Source organism: Pseudoliparis swirei, chromosome 15, assembly GCF_029220125.1.
Source record: "Pseudoliparis swirei isolate HS2019 ecotype Mariana Trench chromosome 15, NWPU_hadal_v1, whole genome shotgun sequence".
In the NCBI taxonomy this organism is placed as follows: Eukaryota; Metazoa; Chordata; class Actinopteri; order Perciformes; family Liparidae; genus Pseudoliparis; species Pseudoliparis swirei.
Genome location: NC_079402.1, coordinates 195,642 through 215,410, shown reverse-complemented (window position 1 = coordinate 215,410; position 19,769 = coordinate 195,642). Strand labels below are relative to the sequence as shown.

General features: G+C 38.0%; 2 protein-coding genes across 3 annotated transcripts in view; one reads left to right on the top strand and one right to left on the bottom strand.

Moving 5' to 3' along the window:
* The window catches only part of tbc1d13 (TBC1 domain family, member 13), a 40,152-nt gene extending 25,560 nt beyond the window's left edge, over nucleotides 1–14,592 (bottom strand). The window contains exon 1 of the mRNA XM_056433108.1: nucleotides 14,533–14,592. Within this exon, the coding sequence (XP_056289083.1) occupies nucleotides 14,533–14,592 (60 nt within the window). The remainder of the gene's footprint in view (nucleotides 1–14,532) is intronic.
* zer1 (zyg-11 related, cell cycle regulator) overlaps nucleotides 12,959–19,769 on the top strand; it is a 28,106-nt gene continuing 21,295 nt past the window's right edge. Inside the window, exons 1-8 of one of the 2 annotated variants that reach the window (XM_056432707.1) lie at nucleotides 12,959–13,056; nucleotides 14,554–14,757; nucleotides 14,864–15,014; nucleotides 15,697–16,151; nucleotides 17,654–17,827; nucleotides 17,911–18,025; nucleotides 18,174–18,320; nucleotides 18,402–18,575. In XM_056432707.1, coding sequence (XP_056288682.1) covers nucleotides 14,591–14,757; nucleotides 14,864–15,014; nucleotides 15,697–16,151; nucleotides 17,654–17,827; nucleotides 17,911–18,025; nucleotides 18,174–18,320; nucleotides 18,402–18,575 — 1,383 coding nt within the window. In that variant the 5' untranslated portion in view covers nucleotides 12,959–13,056; nucleotides 14,554–14,590. Of the gene's footprint in view, nucleotides 13,079–14,553; nucleotides 14,758–14,863; nucleotides 15,015–15,696; nucleotides 16,152–17,653; nucleotides 17,828–17,910; nucleotides 18,026–18,173; nucleotides 18,321–18,401; nucleotides 18,576–19,769 lie in introns of both variants that reach the window. The other variant, XM_056432708.1, reaches the window with a different exon arrangement.

Sequence of the window (19,769 nt, the reverse complement as noted above, 5' to 3'; positions counted from 1 at the left end):
TTATACACATGTACATTAAAACTACACATGTACATTAATACTACAGATGTACATTAATACTACACGTGTACATTAAAACTACATGTACATTAATACTAGAGACTACACATGTACATTAATACTACATGTACATTAATACTACACATATGTACATTAATACTACACATGTACATTAATACTACTACATGTACATTAATACTACACATGTACATTAAAACTACACATCTACATTAATACTAGAGACTACATGTACATTAATACTACACATGTACATTAATACTACACATGTACACTACATGTACATTAATACTACACATGTACATTAATACTACATGTACATTAATACTACACATGTACACTAATACTAGATACTACACATGTACATTTATACTACACATGTACATTAATACTACATATGTACATTAATACTAGAGACTACATGTACATTAATACTACACATGTACATTAAAACTACATGTACATTAATACTACACATGTACATTAATACTACACATGCATTAATACTACATGTACATTAATACATGTACATTAATACTACACATGTACATTAATACTACACATGTACATTAATACTACACATGTACATTAATACTAGAGACTACACATGTACATTAATACTACACATGTACATTAATACTACACATGTACATTAATACTACACATGTACATTAATACTACACATGTACATTAAAACTACACATGTACATTAATACTACACATGTACATTAATACTACACATGTACATTAATACTACACATGTACATTAATACTACACATGTACATTAATACTACACATGTACATTAATACTACACATGTACATTAATACTACACATGTACATTAAAACTACACATGTACATTAATACTACACATGTACATTAATACTACACATGTACATTAAAACTACACATGTACATTAATACTACACATGTACATTAATACTACACATGTACATTAAAACTACACATGTACATTAATACTAGAGACTACACATGTACATTAATACTACACATGTACATTAAAACTACACATGTACATTAATACTAGAGACTACACATGTACATTAATACTACACGTGTACATTAATACTACACATGTACATTAATACTACACATGTACATTAATACTACACGTGTACATTAATACTACACATGTACATTAAAACTACACATGTACATTAATACTACACATGTACATTAATACTACACATGTACATTAATACTAGAGACTACATACATTAATACTACATGTACATTAATACTACACATGTACATTAATATTAATACTAGACTACACATGTACATTAATACTACACATGTACATTAATACTACATGTACATTAATACTACATGTACATTAATACTAGAGACTACATGTACATTAATACTACACATGTATTATTACACGTGTCCATTAATACTACATGTGTCCATTAATACTACACATGTACATTAATACTAGAGACTACACATGTACATTAATACTACATGTACATTAATACTACATGTACATTAATACTACATGTACATTAATACTAGAGACTACACATGTACATTAATACTACACATGTACATTAATACTACACATGTACATTAATACTACATTAATACACATGTACATTAATACTACTACATACATTAATACTACACATGTACATTAATACTACATGTACATTAATACTACACATGTACATTAATACTACATGTACATTAAAACTACACATGTACATTAATACTACATGCATTAATACTACACATGTACATTAATACTACATATGCATTAATACTACATGTACATTAATACTACACATGTACATTAATACTAGAGACTACATGTACATTAATACTAATGTACATTAATACATACATTAATACTACACATGTACATTAATACTAGAGACTACACATGTACATTAATACTACATGTACATTAACTACACATGTACATTAATACTACACATGTACATTAATACTACACATGTACATTAATACTAGAGACTACACATATTAATACTATGTACATTAATACTACACATGTACATTAATACTACACATGTACATTAATACTACACATGTACATTAATACTAGAGACTACATGTACATTAATACTAGACATGTACATTAATACTACACATGTACATTAATACTACACATGTACATTAATACTACACATGTACATTAATACATGTACATTAATACTACACATGTACATTAATACACGTGTCCATTAATACTACACATGTACATTAATACTAGAGACTACACATGTACATTAATACTACACATGTACATTAATACTACACATGTACATTAATACTACATGTACATTAATACTACACATGTACATTAATACTACACATGTACATTAATACTACACATGTACATTAATACTACGTGTCCATTAATACATGTACATTAATACTAGAGACTACACATGTACATTAATACTACATGTACATTAATACTAGAGACTACACATGTACATTAATACTACACGTGTCCATTAATACTACACATGTACATTAATACTACACATGTACATTAATACTACACATGTAATACTACACATGTACATTAATACTACACATGTACATTAATACTACATATACATTAATACTAGAGACTACATGTACATTAATACTACACATGTACATTAATACTAGAGACTACACATGTACATTAATACTAGAGACTACACATGTACATTAATACTACATGTACATTAAAACTACACATGTACATTAATACTACACATGTACATTAATACTAGAGACTACACATATTACATTAATACATGTACATTAATACTACATGTACATTAATACTACACATGTACATTAATACTAGAGACTACATGTACATTAATACTACATGTATTATTACTACATGTACATTAATACTACACGTGTACATTAATACTACACATGTACATTAATACTACACATGTACATTAATACTAGAGACTACACATGTACATTAATACTAGAGACTACACATGTACATTAATACTACACATGTACATTAATACTAGAGACTACACATGTACATTAATACTAGAGACTACACATGTACATTAATACTACACATGTACATTAATACTACACATGTACATTAATACTACACATGTACATTAATACTACACATGTACATTAATACTAGAGACTACACATGTACATTAATACTACACATGTACATTAATACTACACATGTACATTAATACTACACATGTACATTAAAACTACACATGTACATTAATACTACACATGTACATTAATACTACACATGTACATTAATACTACACATGTACATTAATACTACACATGTACATTAATACTAGAGACTACATGTACATTAATACTACACATACATTAATACTACACATGTACATTAATACGTGTACATTAATACTACACATATATTAATACTACACATGTACATTAATACTACTACATGTACATTAATACTACACATACATTAATACTAGAGACTACACATGTACATTAATACTACACATGTACATTAATACTACACATGTACATTAATACTACACATGTACATTAATACTAGAGACTACACATGTACATTAATACTACACATGTACATTAATACTACACATGTACATTAATACTACACATGTACATTAATAGAGACTACACATGTACATTAATACTACACATGTACATTAATACTACATGTACATTAATACTACTACATGTACATTAATACTACACATGTACATTAATACTACATGTACATTAAAACACATGTACATTAATACTACACATGTACATTAATACTAGAGACTACACATGTACATTAATACTACACATGTACATTAATACTACATGTACATTAAAACTACATGTACATTAATACTACACATGTACATTAATACTAGAGACTACACATGTACATTAATACTACATGTACATTAATACTACATGTACATTAAAACTACATGTACATTAAACTACGTGTATTAATACATGTACATTAATACTACATGTACATTAATACTACACATGTACATTAATACTACACATGTACATTAAAACTACATGTACATTAATACTACGTGTACATTAAAACTACATGTACATTAATACTACATGTACATTAATACTACACATGTACATTAATACTACACATGTACATTAATACTACACATGTACATTAATACTACACATGTACATTAATACTACACATGTACATTAATACTAGAGACTACACATGTACATTAATACTACACATGTACATTAAAACTACACATGTACATTAATACTACACATGTACATTAATACTACACATGTACATTAAAACTACACATGTACATTAATACTACACATATACATTACAACTACACATGTACATTAAAACTACACATGTACATTAATACTACACATGTACATTAATACTACACGTGTACATTAAAACTACACATGTACATTAATACTAGAGACTACACATGTACATTAATACTACACATGTACATTAATACTACACATGTACATTAATACTACACATGTACATTAATACTAGAGACTACACATGTACATTAATACTACACATGTACATTAATACTACACATGTACATTAATACTAGAGACTACACATGTACATTAATACTACACATGTACATTAATACTACACGTCCATTAAAACTACACATGTACATTAATACTAGAGACTACACATGTACATTAATACTACACATGTACATTAATACTACACATGTACATTAATACTACATGTACATTAATACTACACATGTACATTAAAACTACATGTACATTAATACTAGAGACTACACATACATGCATTAATACTACATGTACATTAAAACTACACATGTACATTAATACTAGAGACTACACATGTACATTAATACTACACATGTACATTAATACTACACGTGTACATTAATACTACACATGTACATTAATACTACACATGTACATTAAAACTACACATGTACATTAATACTACACGTGTACATTAATACTACACATGTCCATTAAAACTACACATGTACATTAATACTACAGATGTACATTAATACTACACATGTACATTAATACTACACGTGTACATTAATACTACACATGTACATTAATACTACACATGTACATTAATACTATAGACTACACATGTACATTAATACTACACATGTACATTAAAACTACACATGTACATTAATACTACACATGTACATTAATACTAGAGACTACACATGTACATTAATACTACACATGTACATTAAAACTACACGTGTACATTAATACTACACATGTACATTAATACTACACATGTACATTAATACTAGAGACTACACATGTACATTAATACTACACATGTACATTAAAACTACACATGTACATTAATACTAGAGACTACACATGTACATTAATACTACACATGTACATTAATACTACACATGTACATTAATACTACACATGTACATTAATACTAGAGACTACACATGTACATTAATACTACACATGTACATTAAAACTACACATGTACATTAATACTACACATGTACATTAAAACTACACATGTACATTAATACTAGAGACTACACATGTACATTAATACTACACATGTACATTAAAACTACACATGTACATTAATACTACACATGTACATTAATACTAGAGACTACACATGTACATTAATACTAGAGACTACACATGTACATTAATACTACACATGTACATTAAAACTACACATGTACATTAATACTAGAGACTACACATGTACATTAATACTACACATGTACATTAATACTACACATGTACATTAATACTACACATGTACATTAATACTAGAGACTACACATGTACATTAATACTACACGTGTACATTAAAACTACACATGTACATTAATACTACACATGTACATTAATACTACACATGTACATTAAAACTACACGTGTACATTAATACTACACGTGTACATTAAAACTACACGTGTACATTAATACTACACGTGTACATTAAAACTACACATGTACATTAATACTACACATGTACATTAAAACTACACATGTACATTAAAACTACACATGTACATTAATACTACACATGTACATTACAACTACACATGTACATTAAAACTACACATGTACATTAATACTACACATGTACATTAATACTACACGTGTACATTAAAACTACATGTACATTAATACTAGAGACTACATGTACATTAATACTACACATGTACATTAATACTACACATGTACATTAATACTACACATGTACATTAAAACTACACATGTACATTAATACTAGAGACTACACATTAATACATGTACATTAATACTACATGTACATTAATACTACACATGTACATTAATACTAGAGACTACATGTACATTAATACTAGAGACTACATGTACATTAATACTACACATGTACATTAAAACTACACATGTACATTAATACTACACGTGTACATTAAAACTACACACGTACATTAATACTACACATGTACATTAAAACTACACATGTACATTAATACTACACATGTACATTAATACTAGAGACTACACATGTACATTAATACTACACATGTACATTAATACTACACATGTACATTAATACTAGAGACTACACATGTACATTAATACTAGAGACTACACATGTACATTAATACTACACATGTACATTAAAACTACACATGTACATTAATACTAGAGACTACACATGTACATTAATACTACACATGTACATTAATACTACACATGTACATTAATACTACACATGTACATTAAAACTACACGTGTACATTAATACTACACGTGTACATTAAAACTACACATGTACATTAATACTACACATGTACATTAAAACTACATTACATTAAAACTAATAATACGTGTACATTAAAACTACACCTGTACATTAATACTACTGCGTGTACATTAAAACTACATGTACATTAATACTACATGTACATTAAAACTACACATGTACATTAAAACTACACATGTACATTAATACTACACATGTACATTAATACTACACATGTACATTACAACTACACATGTACATTAAAACTACACATGTACATTAATACTACACATGTACATTAATACTACACGTGTACATTAAAACTACACATGTACATTAATACTAGAGACTACACATGTACATTAATACTACACATGTACATTAATACTACACATGTACATTAATACTAGACGTGTACATTAATACTACACGTACATTAATATAGAGACTACACATGTACATTAATACTACACATATTACATGTATTAATACTACATGTATATTAATACACATGTACATTAATACTAGACTACACATGTACATTAATACTACTACACATGTACATTAATACACATGTACATTAAAACTACACATGTACATTAATACTACACGTGTATTAAAACTACACATACATTAATACTACACATGTACATTAATACTACATATTATTAATACTACATGTACATTAATACTACATGTACATTAATACTACACATGTACATTAATACTACACATGTACATTAAAACTACATGTACATTAATACTACACATGTACATTAATACTAGTATACATTAATACTACATGTACATTAATACTACATGTACATTAATACTACACGTGTACATTAAAACTACACATGTATTAATACTACACATGTACATTAATACTACACATGTACATTAATACTAGACTACACATGTACATTAATACTACATGTACATTAATACTACATGTACATTAATACTACACATGTACATTAATACTACACATGTACATTAAAACTACATGTACATTAATACTACATGTACATTAATACTACACATGTACATTAAAACTACATGTACATTAATACTACACATGTACATTAATACTAGAGACTACACATGTACATTAATACTACACATGTACATTAATACTACACATGTACATTAATACTACACGTGTACATTAAAACTACACATGTACATTAATACTAGAGACTACACATGTACATTAATACTACACATGTACATTAATACTACACATGTACATTAATACTACACATGTACATTAAAACTACACATGTACATTAATACTACACATGTACATTAATACTACACATGTACATTAATACTACACATGTACATTAATACTAGAGACTACACATGTACATTAATACTACACATGTACATTAATACTACACATGTACATTAATACTAGAGACTACACATGTACATTAATACTACACATGTACATTAAAACTACACATGTACATTAAAACTACACATGTACATTAATACTACACGTGTACATTAATACTACACATGTACATTAATACTAGAGACTACACATGTACATTAATACTACACATGTACATTAATACTACACATGTACATTAATACTACATTAAAACTACATATGTACATTAATACTAGACTACACATGTACATTAATACTACACATGTACATTAATACTACACATGTACATTAAAACTACACATGTACATTAATACTAGAGACTACACGTGTACATTAATACTACACATGTACATTAATACTAGAGACTACACATGTACATTAATACTACACATGTACATTAAAACTACACATGTACATTAATACTACACATGTACATTAATACTAGAGACTACACATGTACATTAATACTACACATGTACATTAATACTACACATGTACATTAATACTAGACGTGTCCATTAATACTACACATGTACATTAATACTAGAGACTACACATGTACATTAAAACTACACATGTACATTAATACTACACATGTACATTAAAACTACACATGTACATTAATACTACACATGTACATTAATACTACACATGTACATTAAAACTACACGTACATTAATACTACATGTATTAAACTACATGTACATTTAAACTACATGTACATTAAAACTACATGTACATTAATACTACACATGTACATTAATACTACACATGTACATTAATACTACACATGTACATTAATACTACATTAATACTACATGTACATTAAACTACACATTAATATTACATTAATACTACATGTACATTAAAACTACACATGTACATTAATACTACACATGTACATTAAAACTACACATGTACATTAATACTACACGTGTACATTAAAACTACACATGTACATTAATACTACACATGTACATTAATACTACACATGTACATTAAAACTACACATGTACATTAATACTACACATGTACATTAAAACTACACATGTACATTAATACTACACATGTACATTAAAACTACACATGTACATTAATACTACACGTACATTAAAACTACACGTACATTAATAACTACACATGTACATTAATACTACATGTACATTAAAACTACATGTACATTAATACTACATGTACATTAATACACATGTACATTAATACTAGAGACTACACATGTACATTAATACTACACATGTACATTAATACTAGAGACTACACATGTACATTAATACTACACATGTACATTAATACTACACATGTACATTAATACATTAATACTACACATGTACATTAATACTAGAGACTACATGTACATTAATACTACACATGTACATTAATACTAGACTACACATGTACATTAATACTACACATGTACATTAATACTACACATGTACATTAATACTACACATGTACATTAATACTAGAGACTACACATGTACATTAATACTACACATGTACATTAATACTAGACTACACATGTACATTAATACTACACATGTACATTAATACTACACATGTACATTAATACTAGAGACTACACATGTACATTAATACTACACATGTACATTAATACTAGACTACACATGTACATTAATACTACACATGTACATTAATACTACATGTATTAATACTAGATACACATGTACATTAATACTACATGTACATTAATACTAGACTACATGTACATTAATACTACACATGTACATTAATACTAGAGACTACATGTACATTAATACTACATGTACATTAATACTACACATGTACATTAAAACTACACTACACATGTACATTAATACTAGACACAACACATGTACATTAATACTACACGTACATTAATACTACACATGTACATTAATACTACACATGTACATTAATACTAGACTACACATGTACATTAATACTACACATGTACATTAATACTACATGTACATTAATACTACACATGTACATTAATACTACATGTACATTAATACTACACATGTCCATTAATACTACACATGTACATTAATACTACACATGTACATTAATACTACACATGTACATTAATACTAGAGACTACACATGTACATTAATACTACACATGTACATTAATACTAGACTACACATGTACATTAATACTACACATGTACATTAATACTACCCATGTACATTAATACTAGTATTAATGGACATGTGTACATGTACATGTACATTAATACTACACATGTACATTAATACTACACATGTACATTAATACTAGAGACTACACATGTACATTAATACTACACGTGTACATTAATACTCTAGAGACATATTATAGATGATCGGGCCTGTGATTGATCAGATGATCGGCCCTGTGATTGATCGGCCCTGTGATTGATCAGATGATCGGCCCTGTGATTGATCGGCCCTGTGATTGATCAGATGATCAGCCCTGTGATTGATCGGCCCTGTGATTGATCGGCCCTGTGATTGATCAGATGATCAGCCCTGTGATTGATCGGCCCTGTGATTGATCAGATGATCAGCCCTGTGATTGATCAGATGATCGGCCCTGTGATTGATCAGATGATCGGCCCTGTGATTGATCAGATGATCAGCCCTGTGATTGATCAGATGATCGGCCCTGTTGTTCCTCTCTCCTTTGGGAACAGGTCCAACAGGTCTGCAGACGACACAGTCAACATGGCCCTTCACTACATCCTCCAGCATCTGGACTCCCCAGGAACCTACGCCAGGATCCTGTTTGTGGACTTCAGCTCTGCCTTCAACACCATCATCCCGTCCCTGCTGCAGGACAAGCTCTCCCAGCTGCAGGTGGATCACAGACTTCCTGACCGACAGGAAGCAGCACGTGAGGCTGGGGAAACACGTCTCAGGCTCCCGGACCACCAGGTTCCCCCCAAGGCTGTGTTCTTTCCCCTCTGCTGTTCTCCCTGTACACCAACAGCTGCACCTCCAGTCACCAGTCCGTCAAGCTCCTGAAGTTCGCGGATGACACCACCCTCATTGGGCTCATCTCTGGTGGGGACGAGACCGCCTACAGGTGGGAGACTGACCACCTGGTGACCTGGTGCAGCCAGAACAACCTGGAGCTCAACGCCTGAAGACAGTGGAGATGGTTGTGGATTTCAGGAGGAATGCAGCCCCACCCGCCTCTCAGCCTGTGTGACTCCCCCGCCGACGCTGTGGAGTCCGTCCGCTTCCTGGGCTCCATCATCACCCAGGACCTCAAGTGGGAGCTGAACATCGGCTCCATCACCAAGAAGGCCCAGCAGAGGATGTTCTTCCTGAGGCAGCTGAGGAAATTCAACCTGCCAGGAAGATGATGGTACGATTCTACACGGCCATCGTTGAGTCCATCATCTGCTCCTCCATCACCGCCTGGCACCCTGCAGCCACAGCCAAAGACAAGCGCAGGCTGCAGAGCATCATCCGCTCGGCCGAGAGGGTTATCGGCTGCAATCTGCCTTCCTCCAGGTCCTGTTCACTTCCAGGTCACTGAAGCGGGCCAGAAAGATTGTCGCTGACCCTCCCACCCTGGACACTCCTGTTCGAGTCCCTCCCCTCGGGGAGGAGGCTGCGGTCCATCAGGACAAAGACCACCCGCCACACCAAAAGTTTTTTCCCGTCGGCAGTCGGGCTCATCAATGGAACCCGGACTGACTGACTGTCACCCCAGGACTACCACCTCTTCTTCCACCTTCCTCTCTCCTCCTTCTTCCCGCCTCCTTCCTCCTCCTCACTCCTCCTCCCTCCTCCTTCTTCTTCCCTCCTCCACACACGTCACTTTAACATGCACTTTAACTTGAGGCCTCCTCCACACACATGCCACTTTATTTGCATGCACTTTAACTTAAACACACGCCACGCGTAACATACACTTTTAACTAAAACACACCACTTGAAGCACACACCCAAACACTTTCACATTATTTGTTGTCTTTCTGTCGTGTTAATTGTTGTTTGTTTGTCATGTCCAAATGTTGCACCTTCCGCCAAAAAAAATTCCTCGTTTGTGTAAACATTCCTGGCAATAAAACTGTTTCTGATTCTGATTCTGATTCTGAGGTGGTCCTTTCAGGAGGAAGCTGCATGGTGAAATGAATTACCTGTCTGACCCCGTGGGTGAACCTTCTCTTGGGGCGGGGGTCGTGGGCTGCGGTGGAGCGCCGGGGAGCACCTGTCTTGCTCAAGGACACTTCAACACACCAGTGGAGGAGCACAGAGCAGCAGATATCTAACAAGTCCCTCCCCTCCCTCCACCTCCTGGAGACACACGTGATGCACCTGTCTCAAGGCGACCTGTGATCACCGGGACAGACCCATGTTGGCTTCTTCTACATGAGTTTGATGAGAAATAATAAGATACATTCAATAAAGTTGCTGAAACAGAAATATTAAAAGGAACTCAATTTTGATATGGATGTAGTTAAACAACTAAAAAACGTCCCCTCTATTAAATGTGGTTAAGTTGACAATAATACCACATCAACTATAACTAAGGACTATAATTACGAATCAGCTTCAGACAGAAGGAGATCATCAACACAACAGAATAATAGGAAGATACCAAAGCAGTGTAAACAGTGGACCTGAGTGATGGATGGATGAAGAGGAGAGGAGGAGGAGGAGGAGGGACTAGCGTTGGAAGAACGGGAGGAAGAGATGGGGAGAGGAGGAGGAGGAGGAGGAGTCTGTTTGTTGACATCGGACGAAAACGAAAACTCGATGAGTGAAGACTCGTGATAATAACTTGATTTCTCGCCGTCATCGAGACATCCAGCCTTGGCCAGAGCTCAGGTGGAGTAGTGCGTGAGGAGCGGTGCGTGGTGTGCGTGGTGTGCGTGGTGTGCGTGTCTGTCTGTCCACACTCCGAGCTAGCGCTAGCCCCCTAGCTGTGCGAGCTAACTCCATAGCAGCCCAAGCTAATCGGATGCATTGGTGAGGGTTAACGTAGAATACTTAACGCAGAATACTGAACGTAAAGAACACGCGTCGCTCCCTCCGCGAGGAGGCTCTCGGTGTCCGCGGACACGCCGCGCTACTGCAGAGGGAGTCCTGCAGGGAGCTAGGAAGCTAGCGAGCCGAGTAACACTGTCCCAGGACCCATTGCTGTGAGCGGGGTAACGGGGTAACGGAGTAACGGAGTAACACTGTCCCAGGACCCATTGCTGTGAGCGGGGTAACGGAGTAACGGGGTAACGGAGTAACACTGTCCCAGGACCCATTGCTGTGAGCGGGGTAACGGAGTAACGGAGTAACACTGTCCCAGGACCCATTGCTGTGAGCGGGGTAACGGGGTAACGGAGTAACGGAGTAACACTGTCCCAGGACCCATTGCTGTGAGCGGGGTAACGGAGTAACGGAGTAACACTGTCCCAGGACCCATTGCTGTGAGCGGGGTAACGGAGTAACGGGGTAACTGAGTAACGGTGTCTCCCAGGACTCATCGCGGTGAATGGTAGTAACGTTAGTAACTGTTTCCCAGGATGCATTGTGGTGAATGGTAGTAACGTTAGTAATGGTGTTTCCCAGGATGCATTGCGGTGAGCGGTAGTAACGTTAGTAACGTTAGTAATGGTGTTTCCCAGGATGCATTGCGGTGTGCCCACTACTTGTGGTAGAAACAGGAGGTGTGGAGCTCGTCCTCCGGATTCACACCATAACGTTCAAGCTGTTGCACAGTAGCAGTTAGCCAGCAGTTAGCCAGCAGTTAGCCAGCAGTTAGCCAGCAGCTAGCCAGCAGTTAGCCAGCAGTTAGCCAGCAGTTAGCCAGCAGTTAGCCAACAGTTAGCCAGCAGTTAGCCAACAGTTAGCCAGCAGTTAGCCAGCAGTTAGCCAACAGTTAGCCAGCAGTTAGCCAGCAGCTAGCCAGCAGCTAGCCAGCAGCTAGCTCACAGCAGCCCGGGTCACGGCTAGCTGTCCTCAAGCTTCACAAAGCGGACAGACGGGCTCAGCGTCAGGCTGTCAGCTGTTTTCACAGAAATATGTCTCACGTTACAATTGTATTCAGTACAGTCGGAAAATAAAGTAAGAACTATCGATCGTACTTGTAATTACTTAAATGTCATTAGCGTGACTTTATTTGTTACCCGGTGTATAACCCTCATGTTTATTAGTGTTGTCACATGGCCGCCTCACAGAACATTTGACATCAGAACAATATGTATTAATGTCACTGGGTCGAAGATGGTGGAACATACTTCCATTCAATCTGAAGTCAGAAGGTCAAGGGCAACTGTGGCGCTGCTTCCTGTGCAACGCTGTCCTGCTCACCTTCTTTGTGGTCGATGGCAGCCTCCCAAGGTGCACTGAGCTGGAGAGAGAGGCCAACATGGCAGCCAAAGCAGGAGACAACCCTGACAGCCTCATGTCGGTGGCAACGGTCTTCTGCCTGAGGAACCTCAGGAAGACCATGTGCTACCAGGGATTCAGGAGCAAGCTGAGTCTGCGCTCGGACATCTTCCTTCCCAGCGAAATCTGCGATAAGCTGGTCAACACGTACGTTCCCTCCTCAGTTCGTGGTCCCCAATTTCGGAACATTCTTCCGTCAAAATTCCCCATGTTTGTCCATCCGACAGATTCCATGTTGTTTTTATTCAAACAGATATATGGAGTTGGTCCACACAGACAGTAACTTTGAACCAGAAGAAAGCTTCTTCCAACTCTTCTCAGACCCTCGGAGCACCAGACTGACCCGGGTGCAGCTGAGAGAAGACTTTGTTCGGGACAGGGATCTGGAGGCCATTCGGAAACAGGTGGGACGTTTTCAGAATGAGACAATTACAGCTTTTATTTAGCAGTTCCCCTCTGAGGAGCATCTCAATTAGACAATGGAAGTATCGTCATTCACTTTTGAAAAGAACTATATTTAGTTTTCTTTACAACCGAAGTCTTATAACAGCATTCTACTTGCCAACTTAATGATAGAGACATGGACACAGTGACTGCAGCAGACCATGTATATAACACAATCCCTCATGCTATCCAAACCTTTTATTTGTAAGGAAAACTAAGGAGAAGCATTCACTTATTAACAAAACTGTCAATTGTAAATGTTTATTCGATTCTGGAAAATCACCACGGTACAGTTTAGATCTACCTCAATGTTGGCAATAAACAATTATATTGGACAGTTTAGGTTTTCATGAATTGACAACATGGACCACCCTCTCTTGGAGAAACTCATTTAAAACTCATTTATCAGAATCTGATTCATCTATTTCATTTATCATACAACCTTCCAGGCCCATATATTTTAAATAGGTTTCCAGTGGGCTTTCTTGCCAGATAAAGAAATCAGCCTTAAAAGAGCTCAAATCTAACTATTTAGAAGGACTAACAACGATAACGAAAGGTGGCAGATTAATCCCAGCACCCTAAATTGCAGCATAAAGCCATTTGTAAATGATTCAATAATGATGAACTTTGTCTGACCAGGACCTGATTGAGCTCCACCTCACCTACTGCAACAGCCTGTCCTCCCGCAGCCTGAAAACACTCACCTGCTTCCGGGAGACCTTGGTGTCTCTTTGTCTCTTCGGCTGCAGCCACATCTTCTACAGGAAGGGCGGCGCCCCGCTCGCCTGCAATGAAGACACCGAGGACGAGGACGAGGAGAGCCCAGCTTCTCGGCAGGCTCTAGAGACAGACTTTAACTTCCAGGGGTTCAACCGCCTCCGGCTGCTCAATTTAGGAGGCCTGCCTGACGAGGTGGACGCTGAGAACCTGCTCAAGCCCCTGAAGGCTCTCACCTCACTAGATCTGTCTAATGTACACTTGCTGGGGACATCGTTTCTCACCCAGTGGAAAGATAGACTGGCATCTCTTGTTCTCTACAACGTGGACCTGTCAGAGGAGCTGGTCAGTACCGTGGTAGAGATCACTAACCTCAGGTAAGGTCACTATGCTCTGACCACACTGTGAAGCCTTTGTATATATTGTTGTGTCTGATTGAAATAGAAGAGTGGAGAGAGAGACAGAGCTGTTGATTGATTGAACATAGAAAGAATCTTCACATCCATTTAGAACCTCTTGGATAGTCTGTCGCCTACTCCAATAGACTATCGCCAACTCCGACAGTCTATCGCCTACTCCGATAGACTAACGCTTACTCCGATAGACTAACGCCTCCTCCAATAGACTAACGCCTACTCCGACAGTCTATCGCCTACTCCGATAGACTAACGCCTACTCCGACAGTCTATCGCCTACTCCGATAGTCTATCGCCTCCTCCGATAGACTAACGCCTACTCCGACAGTCTATCGCCTACTCCGATAGTCTATCGCCTACTCCGATAGACTAACGCCTACTCCGACAGTCTATCGCCTACTCCGACAGTCTATCGCCTACTCCGATAGACTAACGCCTACTCCGACAGTCTATCGCCTACTCCGACAGACTAACGCCTACTCCGATAGACTAACGCCTACTCCGACAGTCTATCGCCTACTCCGATAGACTAACGCCTACTCCGACAGTCTACCGCCTACTCCGACAGTCTATCGCCTACTCCGATAGTCTATCGCCTACTCCGATAGACTAACGCCTACTCCGACAGTCTATCGCCTACTCCGACAGTCTATCGCCTACTCCGATAGACTAACGCCTACTCCGACAGTCTACCGCCTACTCCGATAGACTAACGCCTACTCCGATAGACTAACGCCTACTCCGACAGTCTATCGCCTCCTCCGATAGTCTATCGCCTACTCCGATAGACTAACGCCTACTCCGATAGTCTATCGCCTACTCCGACAGTCTATCGCCTACTCCGATAGTCTATCGCCTACTCCGACAGTCTATCGCCTACTCCGATAGACTAACGCCTACTCCGATAAACTATCGCCTACTCCGATAGACTATCGCCTACTCCGAGAGACTAACGCCTACTCCGAGAGACTAACGCCTACTCCGATAGACTATCGCCTACTCCGATAGACTAACGCCTACTCCGACAGTCTATCGCCTACTCCGACAGACTAACGCCTACTCCGATAGACTAACGCCTACTCCGACAGTCTATCGCCTACTCCGACAGACTAACGCCTACTCCGATAGACTAACGCCTACTCCGACAGTCTATCGCCTACTCCGATAGACTAACGCCTACTCCGATAGACTAACGCCTACTCCGACAGTCTATCGCCTACTCCGATAGACTAACGCCTACTCCGACAGTCTACCGCCTACTCCGACAGTCTATCGCCTACTCCGATAGTCTATCGCCTACTCCGACAGACTAACGCCTACTCCGATAGACTAACGCCTACTCCGACAGTCTATCGCCTACTCCGACAGTCTATCGCCTACTCCGACAGTCTATCGCCTACTCCGATGTTCCCTTTACATGACCACTAATAATTTGTGTCATTGATAAAACTCTCATTCTTCAGACACCTTGACGTCTCGCGGGAGAGCCGGCGGACCTCTAAGTGTAAGATGACCAGGAAGACCCTGACGGCCATCGTCCAGCGTCTGGTCCACCTGGTGTCGCTGGACGTCTCGGGGCACATGATGCTGGACAACTGCACCGTTCCACACTTTGAAGACGCGATGGGTCGGCCGAGGTGGGTCACGCTGAAGTGTCCGCCGTATATTCAGATCGTCTTCCAGATGGACAATGACCTTCTGGACCTTTCTTCTCATTCAGCATCGAGCCTTGCAAAAGCAGCATCTATCCTTTCCAGGAGCTGAAGAGGCCGCTGCAGTTCCTGGGCCTGTACGACACCACCCTCTGTAATGTGACCCACATCCCTGCTTATAAGGTACTGGTCCTCACGTTACAGTTCTGGTTATTCTGGGCATAGTCCTGCCTGACAAAGTGGTTAGAGCGTTGGGTGATTGAACACGCCATGTGCACATATTAATATTGCTCATGAACAGGTTCATCGGTGTGTTTTCGGCCTTTTTCAGGTGACTGGATCAAAGAATGAGGACCAGGTCCTGAATGCCATCGAGGTTTACACCGAGTTCCGCCCCGAGCTGGCCCAAAGAGCCATCAACCAGCTGTTTGACATCGCCAGGATACAGCACTGCAGCCAGCTGCTGCGAGCTCTGCAGGTAGAAGGGTGGCTCTGTGAAGACGGCGACGCCCTGGTTCTGCCTCTCTCACACATGGCGTTACCCTTTCTGTCCCCTCAGCTGGTCATAGCAGCACTAAAGTGCCACAAATATGATAAGAGCATCCAGGTGACGGGCAGCGCCGCTCTGTTCTACCTGACCAACACCGAGTACCGCAGCGACCAGAGTGTGCGCTTGCGTAGGGAGGTCATCCAGGTGGTCCTCAATGGAATGGAGCAGTACCAGGAGGTCACCGTGAGTCTCTGTGGCCTCGGCCTGAGAAACCGGCTCAACTTCTTTAGCTGTGAAGCTTTATACTCTGACAATATCAATCATACTTTATTTGTGAAGCACTTTTCCTACCATTCCAATGTAAGACAAAGTGCCTTCAGAACACATGCGGCATGAAGAAGAGACACGAGTAGAGTTCTTCACAGGATGAATATGCAATGGCTCTGATCCAGTGGCGGCTGGTGACATTTTGGGGGGGGGGGGGCAGTTGGGCGACGCGGTTTAAATATCACTCAACAATGAGAAGAAAAGAGGTTTTGAGTAGAATATTGTAAAAAACAAAGCTTTATTTCAAGAACACAGCGTGCTCAACACTGTCCAATAACAACTATCAACACACTGTAACGTTGGGCATGAGAGGCTCAGAGCAGCTTTAAGGAACATTGGGTTGGGTTTCAGAGGTTTGCAAAATAAAAGAGTTTCACCCTCACATGAAAGAGGTTCAGAGCAGAATAGTCAGAGAGATCACATGTTACATTGGGTGACAGAGTAGAGCCACTACTGTAAAGACAAGTAGCCTCCTCTCTTTAAAGGTCTTCTCCATAACTCTCTGGTTAAAGTCATCATGTCTGTAACCAGCCTCCATTATTCTGAGGGAATGTGTCTGTTTCACAACTTCTTCCTTGTGTTTCGATGCCAGTTCGGTCTCCTTCTGCTGCTCTGCTCTGCAAACAGGGTTAGCTTCAGGCTGTTAGCTAGATGCTGCGTTAACATTCGTGCTTTCCACTTGTCTGCAGCTCTTTAGGCCCCTCCCCCCGTTGTAGTCCAGAGAGTTTCAGTCCCAGGACTTTGGAACAACAGACAGGGGAAACTAAACAGCATTACTCACTGAGCTCCAGCTAACAGCTCCGTTAGCTACCTGCTCCCGTAGCTCCGTGGAGCTCTCTGGCTGAGGGAACATACCGGTCTCTGATTGGCCGAATAGTCCAGTCACGTGAAATAATAAAACGATGTCATTGGCCAGAGCGCACATTTGTGCCTCGAGATTCACGTTTCATCCTCCAATGAGAAGCCGTCCATGCCGAAACGACCGTGAAATGTTTGCTCGCTGCCGCACACACACGTTGGGCCGGAGCCCCGAAAATGGGGCGGGGCTTCTCTCCGTGAGGATGAGTGGAGATATATTATATTTTTTCACATTAACTTAAGTGGTTGTTG